A 12,113-nucleotide genomic window follows, 5' to 3' on the forward strand; every position below is an offset into this window, starting at 1 on the left:
AGGCTACCTGATTAATGTGGTTGTATTTTTTAAATTTTATTTCACTTTTATTTAACCAGGTAAGCTAGTTGAGAACAAATTCTCATTAACCGCCGTCACTGCTTTTCTCCTGAATCCTTAAAGCTCTAAGATTATGTGCCATTGCTCTGCCTTGAGCTCAGCATAGCCTTATTTGAAAGGTTAACAAAATCAGAGAATAGAGAGCAGTTCTAAATTTGGAACAAGGTTTAGTGTCAAGGCCTGTGAGTGTGGAGCGCCACAGTTCAGAGGTGTCCCATATTTGCAGTGGTAAGCTAAGCAGTGCAGCCTTACTCTTTTCCACCCTGGACATCCGGCCAGGAACCAGAGACACTGAGCGAGGTCAAAGGGAGCCCAACCAGAGGAAAAAGAAAGGTTTCCGTATTTAAACACAGACTGAATGGGATCTGCCTCCTCCAATTGTTCTCTCTTTTCATCAGCCTTTTTGAGTTGGAGGGTGTTCCTCAACAGCATAGATACCAACCCAGCAAGGATGTTGGTTGAGTGTTAGACACTGTATTTGTTATTTTGAGTTCTGAGAAAGTGTTCAGACATTAATGCTACAACAGACTCTTTCTGAACACAAAAAGTCTACAATCACACTTGATAAAGTTATGAAAACATTGTGCATTGTAAGAAATATATGCATGTGTGTGATTGAAACGGTACAGTGAAAGGCAAGAACAATGTACAGAATCTGTTCTGAATACATTTTATAAACATTTTGGGAACGTTTTGAGTCCCAGACAAAGTTTGCTGGGATGGGCACTCTTTTCTGACTTGCACTGACATGATGAATCACTGCATTGAGCATATCGATCATTCTTCTCCCTTTCTGTTCTTTCCCAGAGGGAGGGAGTCTCTGAAATGTTATCAAGTCGTCAAACAGGTTACTTTTCTCTACTAGAAGCGCCCTAGTTCAATCCTATGAAACTCTGCATTTTCACAAAGCCCTATTTGTTATGTCATATTAGGAGATATGGATACATGAGCAGTGAGCTTGGCACTGAGAGTTTGTGTGGCTTTATCTCTGGAGCCGGGTTAGGCGCTCCCTTCTTGGGTTTCTGTTCCTTTGGTAAACCACAGGATTGCCATTCCGGTGGGCCAACTCCCTCCCTCTGTTCAGTGTAGAAGTGGAGGCTGGGCTGTTCCGCTCTCTTCGTCTCCACCCTCTGCTCTCTCAGGCTGTGGTGGTTCTGCCCTCTGCAGAGGACCCACTCTGCTATTCGGGCATGCTGGAGCAGGTTGTCAGTGATATAGGGAGGATGGCTCTGCTGCTACAGATGTAGGTCTGACTCTGAATAGATAATCCACAAAATATCCCCAAAGCCTAAAAATGACTATGGAATGGTGTAGGTTATTCAATTGAAATGCATTGCATTGCACTGGAGGCCCATCTAATATGTCATCCAGTCTGTTAGTCAGTTTTGTTGTTAGGTTGGAGTGAATGATGGGAGTGGCTCTACAGGTTCTATGCAGAGGTGGAGCTGAAAGGGGCCAGTGTTTACAGTGTAAACAAAGTAGAGAGGGATAAAGGGGGATCTTTCTCCCCTCTCTCTCTTTATCTCTAAACCCTCTTTCTCTCATTTTCTCTTTCTCTAAATTCTCTCATCGCTATTTCTTCCCACTGCAGCGACAGACACAGAAAGGATATATCACATGACTAGCCCTGCCTTGTCCCCTCTCCCCCCCCAGAGTTATTTTTGATTGTCAGTCCTTCGTCACAGGTTAATTACCTGAGCAGTGAGCACTTCTGATCATGTAGTAGAATCAGGTTAGACTAGAAATACAAGCCAGACACGTTGTAGCATTGGCAGACGTGCTCTGTGGGCTGTTCTACTGGTCTATGGGAATTGCTCAAGCTGTACTGTGTTGTTCTAAGAGAAGTTTGTGTGTAAGACAAATCTGTCGAGAGGAGACACCTGTACAAGAACATGCTGTATGCTATGTAGTGTTAGAGTACTCATTATGTTTGACTACTGGTATTTGGGCCTGCACACAATGGCAAGCAGTATGCAGAGTATCAGTCATTAGTAATAATGAAGAAAGCTGTTCAATCTACCTGCAATTGAGAATACTGACATAAAAACATAGAAAAAGCATACAAGTGCAATGTATTTTAATTTTCAGTGTTGAAATAGGTAAATACCACCCTTTCCCTTAGGTTAAATAGAGTTGTGTTTCCTTGAGTGGTAGACAGTGTGTGGTTTAGCGTTGTGGTCTGAGATAAGAGAGACATATATGTGTGTGGGTGTGTGTCTGTGTGATATTCTCAAGATGTGAGAGAAAGAGGGGTCACTTGGTTTCTATGACGACATGTTTTGACTGCTCTGAATTGGCCTTGAGGAGAGAGGTCAACTTGTTCTCTAAGCTACTCTTAGACAAGACCAAAACAGGCTATGATGTCAGAATGGATATGTCATTTTCCTATTGTCTGTTTACACACATGTGTGTGTGTGTGTGCATTGTATGTGCATGCATGTGACTTTTCAGCTGATCTAAGGTCAGTTTTGAGCCCTAAGGATTACAGTTAGTACTAGAGTATTAGTGTAGGGTATGCTGCTCCCAGATCTATGATGAGGAACGACTTCCATCGCGAGCACATCCTGTTTCATGATGTCTGGCCCGCCACGGGACTGGTTGGTGTTATGATATATTTTGGCATGTTGCTGAGAACAACACAACTTTTTCCTGCTTCTCTCTTTGTGTACGCCCCATCCCTAAAGAGAGGAAGGAACTACCACTAAACTGTCACACTCGCAAATCAAGCAATGCAGATATTCATTAAAGTCCTAAAAATAAGGGTTAGCCAAATGATTGACTGGGACAAAACAACACGCAGAGGAGAGGAGAGACAGAAGGTATTTATAGGATGTTTAAAGCTTAGGAAAGGCTTCCGGTGCTGTGATTTTTCACCATTCAGGGAAAATCTGTAATATTTACAATGACCAACACCGTGAAAATATCATCCTCTACCAAATGACATCATACTCTACCAAATAACATTATACTCTACCAAACTAGTTAGTCAGTGCAACAAGAGGTGACTACACTTGTGTGATGAGTAACCTTGCCAGAGACCTGAATACTTGCATTGGCTCCCCAAGGTAATACCTAGGGTTTAGCTTAACAGGCTAACACAATGTGGTGACATGCATAGTCAGAACAATCATTTAGGAAAGCTAAAAGGGAACATATGACATGTTTAGCTTTTTTCATGACATAACACTTGTCCATTTTAGGGCTTGAAACAGTACATTTTAAGCCCTAAAATGGACATGCATATCAACCAAATCAGATGCATTCCAACCAACTTCCTTAAAGGACTTCCTTAAAGAACTTCTAAATGGAGAACAGCATTATCATGACATGTCATTTCCACATTTGCTGGATTGACAGATGTCCAGATGTGTCACAAGCAGTGATCTATGTGCTGTCATGATTTAGAGCTATTATATCTACTGGTAGTGTGTGTTTGACCACTTGGCAGCTGGGTATCTTTGAAGTTAAACAGTATCTGTTGACAATGGGCGTGGGGCGTGGCAATCGAGAGATCTGCTGTGTTTGCTGAACACATATTTTGTAGTGTTGGTGCTTCAACTTGAATGACCTAATGTACACATTCCCATGTACAGAAATAGTTATATACTAGCATTTGATAGTGACAAGATCATGTGTACTGCAATGTGTATATGTATATACATGTAAAAACAGTAAGGTAATGCAATACCTTTGTAATGTATGAGTAATGTAGTGAACCAGTTTTTATATATTTTTTGTTCCCTTTTAGGAGGGCTGCAGTGGAGCCTTGACCGTCCTTGGGGAAAGGGAGGGGGTGGGTGGCCACAACGGACACTGCCACGGCCACCACGCTGCCACAATGTCCTCCTTGGTGTGCAACATGGGGCTGGTGCTGGTAGAGTTTGAGTACGAGTACACGGGCCGCGACGGGGGCTTGGTGTCCATCAAGCCCAACGAACGCTACATCCTGCTGGCCAAGACCAATGACCACTGGTGGCACGTGAGGAAGAACGAGCAAGCAAGGCCCTTCTATATACCTGCTAAATACGTCAAGGAGCTCCCCGCAGAGATCCCATCCCCGCTGGACTTTGCTGACCCACCCAGTCCCGATTTGGTCCCGGTTCCTGCGCCGGTGCCAGTGACAGTCCCAAAGCACTACGCACCAGACCGGGCAGAAACGAGGGCTGGAGATGAGGTGACTATCCGCCTCCGCTCCCCGAAGAGACACCAGAAGACTGAGCACCGCATGTCCACATTTGGCGTACCCTTAGAATTCCACGACCCGTCTCCCGGGGCATTGAAGCGCGGCGGGCTGAACGACTCGATGCCAGGCCTTCACTCCTACGTTGCCCTTGAGGTTCCATTAACAGTGCCCTCGCCTCAAGCCAACAATAGTGCCAAACACAAGAAGCAATTAAGCCTGAGTTCCGGTGTGCTCTTCGGCTCCTCCCTGACGGTGGAGGATCCTCTCTCCCTGAACCCCCGAGCCCCCAGCTTCAGCCCAGCTGACCCCCTCCACCGACCCTCCCAGGCCATCCCAGTGGAGAGGCCCCTCATTCCTGATGCCGAGGTCACCGGTGGCGGGATTCCCCATCAGAAACCTCTGGAAGAGCCGGAATGTCCTCTGGAGCTGGAGGAGGAAGAAAAGGAGAAATCTAGTGTGGAGCCTGAGGACGAATCCAAGGAGGACTCTGAGAATATTTATGAATCCATATTGGACCTGAAGCTGGATGAGTCCCCTATAATAGTGGAGAAGGCCCCGACAGTGAGTCCTGCTGCTGTGGCTGAACCTACACCTGTTATCGCTCCCACTTCTCCATCTCCAACACAGACACAGGTAAAAGTATTATCTGTAAAGTAGTTGTAAGTAGTGAACCTGCAGGGCGATTTGCCTATATGATCGCATTGGGGCCACAGCCTTTCCCTCACACTATGCATGCGCCTATGAAGGGATGATTAAAGGTGAGGCCCTACATTACATAGGGCCTTTATGGGGCCTTTTACAGTTCATAGAGTAATAGTATCCCATCAAGTTTAGTATCTGGGAGGCCCTTCCATAGGAAGTGGCTAGTTATTATAGGATACATGTTTGATTAGTCTGGTAAAATGCAGCTGTTTTATGAATACATTGTTTAGAAGAGATCATGTTTTCCTATTGTGAGACGCCAACGGACAAACATGAAAATGAACAATTTGACCTCCCTTTGTGGCAGTTACTCCGTACCATCTGTCTCAAGGAAGTAAGAATGGGAGGAAGGTTGGGGGAGTTGTCCATTGACCTATACAGCAAGGCAAGCAGATAGACAGACACTCACTGGTGTCTCACTTTGTGCACAGCAATTACAGAGACCAAGCAAATAGGTGGAATAGCATATCAAGTCAGACAGGTAACACTGTGGGCAGGGTGCAGAAGAACCTGTTCACAGATGGTGGACATTTTCTTTCCTCCATTGCTTAAGATACCACAGGGAGGCACTGTCTGCAACTAAATGTTGAGAGGTTGTTCCTGGCATGATGATGGAATATTGATGCAGGGACTTGTTTCCATTCAGCCACAAGAGCATTAGTGAGGTCGGGCACTGATTAGGCCTGGCTCGCAGTCAGTGTTCCAATACATCCCAAAAGTGTTTGATGGGGTTGAGGTTAAGGCTCTGTGTAAGCCAGTCAAGTTCTCCCACACCGATCTCAACACACCATTTCTGTATGGACCTCGCTTTGTGCAAGGGGGAATGTTCATGCTGAAACAGAAACGGGCCTCCCCCAAACTGTTGCCACAAAGTTGGAAGCACTGAATCATCTAGAATGTCATTGTATGCTGTATCGTTAAGTTTTCCCTTCACTGGAGCTAAGGGGCCCAGCCCCAGATCATTATTCCTCTTCCACCAAACTTTACAGTTGGCACTATGCATTGGGGCAGGTAGCGTTTTCCTGGCATCCACCAAACCCAGATTTGTCCTTTAGACTGCCAGATGGTGAAGCGTGATTCATCACTCCAGAGAACGCGTTTCCACTCCTCCAGAGTCCAATGGTGGCAACCTTTACACCACTCCAGCCGATGGTTGGCATTGCGCATGTTGATCTTAGGCTTCTTGGCCATGGACACCTATTTCATGAAGCTCCCGACAGCTCGGTACTGGCACCTGGTGTATATAGGCAAGTTATTGTTACTCATTATGTATTTATTATTACTTTTCTTATTAAGTGTTTTACTTTTCTATTATTTCTCTATTTTCTTTCTCTCTGCGTTGTTGGGAAGGGCCCGTAAGTAAGCATTTCACTGTTAGTCTAACCTGTTGTTCACGAAGCAATGAAATATTCAAGTTAAAACTTCAGGAAGAGATTTGTTTACCGTATTTCTGTCTGGTAACTTGACTTTTTCACTGAAAGTTGCAGTCAACTGATTCTTTGAACAAGTTCAACTTCTTAGGAGACTATATCTATAGTTCAGTCTTGAATCTGTGACTCCTCAATTGCCAATAGTGGTGAAGGAAGTGTGTTCAAAAGAAAAAGAGCAGGAATACAATGGTGATCAGCATGACCACTGCTGCCAGTGACATCACACACAATGGTCTGGAGAAACACAAGGTTCTATATGCTTAGCGTTAGTCATGAGGTTGTGGACAGTCCGTTTAATGCTTTGGCCACAGAGATAATGAAACAGGGAGGCCAGAGGAAAAATGGAAGACAAAGGAAAAGAGGGTCAGTTACAGGGCGGCCCTGCTGAGGTGACGTCAACGGAGAATATGCTTTTTTGAGCCGTGGCGGCAGGAAGTGGTGAGTTTAACTCCAGGGGAAGAGGGGAATCAATCCAGGATGCTTTTCAACTTTTCAAACATATGAAAATGTAAAAGTTCTCTGGTTATACCACTCACATTCACAGTGATTTAAAGAGCTGTAAAAAGTGCATGAACATGTTTTTAGGTCAGATAATAGGAAAATTGTAGGAGAGACGAGAGGGATTAGGGAGGATCTAGATCAGGGTTGTTCAGTGGGCGATTCCACGCCAGCGGGTGTAATCTTGCAAAGAGATCGTTATGGCAGATCTCGTATAGAAACTTCAGAGGAAGGATGTTTGACATGCTTTTACATTTGTATCACAAACCATTTTTTATAGAAAATCATGATGAAAGTGGCCATTTTAGGCCCTTTTTAGACCAATAAATGCCTCCCGTAAGACCCTATGATCTGTGAACTGCACATGATACAGACAACATCTTGGTGCCATTATCCTCCTTTATAGTGTGCTCTAACATATGGAGTATGTCTTGATTCTGAAATAAAAATGTGCACATTCATTTATTCAACATTAAAAATATTAATATCTCAAAACTACCCTTTTTGATTTTGTCAATTTAAGGACATATATTCTACAAGTACATCACATTTCCAGAGTGGACTCTGCTAATTCTGAAGTTATGATACATTTTATGAGCACCACCAACACAGTGGATGGTTAAGAGATTCAAAGGGAATGTCCTCTGCTGTGGTTGGTTAATGACCTATATTGTCAATGTCTATGTATAAAATGGGTCATATCATTAAAAGTAGCAGAGAGCCACTCTGGAAATTGGACGTGTTTAAAGAGTATATTGTTCCAATTTTTTAAAATAAAAATAAACTAAATAAAAAGGGTATTTTGGAGATAATTGTGGTAATATTTTTCATGTTGAATAAATGCTTGTGAAAATAGTACTTCAGAATCTAGACATACTCTAGACTCACATACTTCTGACATACTCAGGCATTTATGTCAGAAGTTCGTGATCTGATGACACTGAGAATGCGATAGATAGAGCCAGGGTAAGTTCAAAGTTCAAGCTGTACTAATGCAGTTTAAATATAGTAAAAAGTAGTTTAATGTTTGACTTTCGAGTAATTATTGCCTGCCCGTTTTAAATTCTCACCAGTGTTAAGTTAACCATTGAATGTGTGTAACGCTCTTTGTCCTACCTTTTTTATTTTACCTTTATTTAACCAGGCAAGTCAGTTAAGAACACATTCTTATTTTCAATGACGGCCTGGGAACAGTGGGTTAACTGCCTGTTCAGGGGCAGAACGACAGATTTGTACCTTGTCAGCTCGGGGGTTTGAACTCGCAACCTTCCGGTTACTAGTCCAACGCTCTAACCACTAGGCTACGCACCACGCTGCCTACTATCTGTGTAAAGTAATTCACACGTAACCATCCTATGTATTCAATATCTTATCTTTTTATTGACTACTCAACTTTTGACACTTCTTGTTAGAAAACTTGTTGTCACTTAATACATTTTGAGCAGAACTGAGACAAGTCACCACATGCCTATAGACTGCTGGGGAATATCTGAACCGGCACAAAGATTAGTAACCTTGGTTTACATTTTAGTCAACATAGTAATACTTTTAGACTGCAGTGGAGGCTGCTGAGGGGAGGACGGCTCCTAATAAAGTCTGGAATGGAGTTCATGGAATGGCATTAAACACATGAAAACCATGTGTTTGATACCATTCTGTTCACTCCCTTCTGGCCATTATTATGAGCCGTCCTCCCCTCAGCAGCCTCCACTATTTTAGAGGTATTTGCTTCATTCTCACCTGCACAGTTTGATTTCTGTTATGTTTAAGCAGGTACACAGAAGCCCGAGTTCCAGTAAGAAACAAACTGAAGTGTATTTAAAATATGGCCACTCGCTAAAAAGGACTCCATGCATGTTTGCACAATAACAATCGATTGGATTTCAGCCACATTCTGTGTCTGTTCACCTCTTTGCGTTTGACACAAAAGAAACATTGTGTGATTCCTAGGTTTCGGCTTTTGATTCTGTGGCCTTTTGTCAAGTGACTTGGTCTACTTAGAGCACAGGAAAACAATAATGTTTGTTATATGGAAGCCGAACTGTAGGTGACATATAGAATTAAACAATCATTTATCGTGGCTGAGAAGCATGGAATCATTCAATTACATTTGGAGTAGTGGACACTATATTTAGAAGGTGACAGCCAATGAGTTGGTCAACTTCTGTGGGCAGCTACATAAGGAAGAATCCATTCATCATTTATAACGACTGTATCCAGATAATTCAAGGCATGCACCCCTTAACCTGATCGTGCACTATTGTAAACCCCCCAAGCTGTATGAGTTAAAAAAAAGAAAGAGATTGGTGTGTTTTTTCACTATCTAATCATGGCATGGGGTTGTTCAATGTCAGACATGTATTTGTGTAAAATCTATCGCTTGATGGTTTCATTTCAGAGAGACAAAATAATCATATTTTTTTGCTAAATATTATATATCCGCCTCACTCCCAGATAAATTAGTACTGCTAGGTTTTACACATTTAAATATAACAAATAACTACATTTTGTATAAAGAAATGTACAAATGATACATTTGTGACATCAATATATACAAACATTGTTTAGTCATTGCTTATCCAGAGCGACTTGCAGTAAGTGCATTCATCTTAAGATTGCTAGGTGAGACAACCACATATCACAGTCAAATAAACAGGATGTGAACATTCCATTCCGGCTAAAGAAAGGATATACTGTATAACGTTTAGCAAAAAAACACATTTTCATACACATCTAAAATCTATTAATAAAAAATCTGAGAACAGTAATATTTTACAAACACATGAAGGTACCCATAAGCAACCACTTCTGATGAAAAAAACCCAAATGTGAACAATTGTTGGATATAGCATTTTGGAAAAAAACTCTTCAAGTGTAGACAGTCATGAGAGGGTGAACTTTTTTTCTTGCCTTAATAGCTAAGTCATTCTAAATGTAGCCTGTGTCTGACTGCAACATCATGAGAATAAATAACTGCTAGATGCTTTGTGGTTGAGGTATAATCAGCAACATACATATTTGACAGGATGTAACATGCAGTATGACTCAATGAGCTTTCGATCATCTGTCTCACTCACAGTACTATAACATTTTCTATAGCTCTTAAGCAATAAATGCACTCTTCTCTGTTTCTGATACATATCAAATTGTATTTGTCACATGCGCTGAATTCAACAGGTGTAGACCTTTCCATGCTTACATACAAGACCTTTATTTGACATTTTTTAAGTAAGTAAGTAAGGAAATATTTGTTAAAACTAAACAAATAAGGCCTCCCGGCTGGTCTAGGGCACTGCATTGCAGTGGTAGCTGTGCCACCAGAGACTCTGGGTTTGCGCCCAGGCTCTGTCGCAGCCGGCCGCGACCGGGAGGTCCGTGGGGCGACGCACAATTGGCCTAGCGTTGTCCGGGTTAGGGAGGGTTTGGCCAGTAGGGATATCCTTGTCTCATCGCGCACCAGAGACTCCTGTGGCGGGCCGGGTGCAGTGCACGCTAACCAGGTTGCCAGGTGCACTGTGTTTCCTCTGACACATTGGTGCGGCTGGCTTCCGGGTTGAATGCGCGCTGTGTTAAAGAAGCAGCGCTGCTTGGTTGGGTTGTGTTTCAGAGGACGCATGGCTTTCTACCTTTGTCTCGCCCGAGCCCGTACGGGAGATGTAGCGATGAGACAAGATAGTAACAATTGGATATCACGAAATTGGGGAGAAAAGGGGATAAAAATTAAACAACCCCCCCCCCAAAAAAACAACAAATAAAAGTAACACAATAACAATAGCGAGGCTATATACAGGGAGTACCAGTACCGAGTCAATGTGCGGGGGTACAGGATAGTCGAGCTAATTGAGGTAGTATGTACATGTAGGTAGGGGTAAAGTGACCATGCATAGATAATAAACAACTAGTAGCAGCAGCATAAAAAGGGGTCAATGCAAATATTCCAGGTGGCCATTTGATTAACTGTCTAGCAGACCCAGATTTGGCACTCCGGTACCGCTTGTCGTGTGATAGCAGAGAGAACAGTCTATGACTTGGGTGGCTGGAGTCTTTGAACATTTTTAGGGCCTTCTTATGATATCACGCCATCCTCTGATATTGCCTGGTATAGAGATCCTGGATGGCAGGAACCTTGGCCCCAGTGATGTACTGGGCCTTACACACTACCCTCTGTAGCGTTGCCACACCAAGCAGTGATGTAACCAGTTAGGATGCTCTCGAGGGTGCACCTGTAGAACGTTTTGAGGATCTGAGGACCCATGCCAAATCTTTTCAGTCTCCTGAGGGGGAATAGGCATTGTTGTGCACTTTTCACAACTGTCTTGGTGTGTTTGGACCATGATAGTTTGTTGGTGATGTGGGCACCAAGGAACTTGAAGCACTCGACCCGCTCCACTACAACTCTGTTAATGTGAATGGGCCCCCCTTTTCCTGTAGTCCACGATCAGCTCATTTGTCTAGTCTCATGTTGAGGTAGAGGTTGTTGTTCTAGCACCGCACTGCCAGGTCTGTGATCCCTTCCCTATAGGCTGTCTCATCGTTGTCGGTGATCGGGCCTACCACCATTGTGTCATTGACAAACTTAATGGTGGTGTTGGAGTCGTGCGTGTCCACAAAGCCGTGGGTGAACAGAGAGTAAAGGAGTGGACTAAGCATGCATCCCTGAGGGGCCCCTGTGTTGAAGATCAACGTGGCAGATGTGTTGTTGCCTACCCTTACCACCGGGGGGCAGTCCGCCAGGAAGTCCCAGATCCAGTTGCAGAGGGAGGTGTATAGTCTGAGGGTACTTAGCTTAGTGATGAGCTTTGAGGGCACTATGGAGATGAATGCTGAACAGCATTCTTATGTAGATGTTTATTTTGTCCAGGTGGGAAAGGGCAATGTGGAGTGCAATAGAGATTGCGTCATTTGTGGATCTGTTGGGGCAGTGTGCGAATTGTGCTGGGTCTAGGGTTTCTGGGATGATGGAGTTGATATGAGCCATGACCAGCCTTTCAAAGTACTTCATGGCTACATACATGAGTGCTACGGGGCGGTAGTCATTTAGACAGGTTACCATGGCATTCTTGGGCACAGGGACTATGGTGGTCTGCTTGAAACATGTAGGTATTACAGACTCGGTCAGGGAGAGGTTGAAAATGTCAGTGAAGACACTTGCCATTTGGTCAGCGCATACGTTGAGTACACATCCTGGTAATCCATCTGGCCCTGCGGCCTTGTGAATATTGACCTGTTTAAAGGTCTTA

General features: G+C 43.5%; 1 protein-coding gene across 4 annotated transcripts in view; it reads left to right on the forward strand.

Moving 5' to 3' along the window:
- The window catches only part of LOC118365797 (rho GTPase-activating protein 27-like), a 29,102-nt gene that overhangs the window by 2,330 nt on the left and 14,659 nt on the right, over nucleotides 1–12,113 (forward strand). For all 4 annotated transcript variants that reach the window (XM_052491066.1, XM_052491065.1, XM_052491068.1 and 1 more), the window contains exon 2: nucleotides 3,809–4,876. In XM_052491066.1, the coding sequence (XP_052347026.1) occupies nucleotides 3,899–4,876 (978 nt within the window). In that variant the 5' untranslated portion in view covers nucleotides 3,809–3,898. The remainder of the gene's footprint in view (nucleotides 1–3,808; nucleotides 4,877–12,113) is intronic.

The sequence above is a fragment of the Oncorhynchus keta genome, chromosome 32 (assembly GCF_023373465.1).
Source record: "Oncorhynchus keta strain PuntledgeMale-10-30-2019 chromosome 32, Oket_V2, whole genome shotgun sequence".
Taxonomy (NCBI): Eukaryota; Metazoa; Chordata; class Actinopteri; order Salmoniformes; family Salmonidae; genus Oncorhynchus; species Oncorhynchus keta.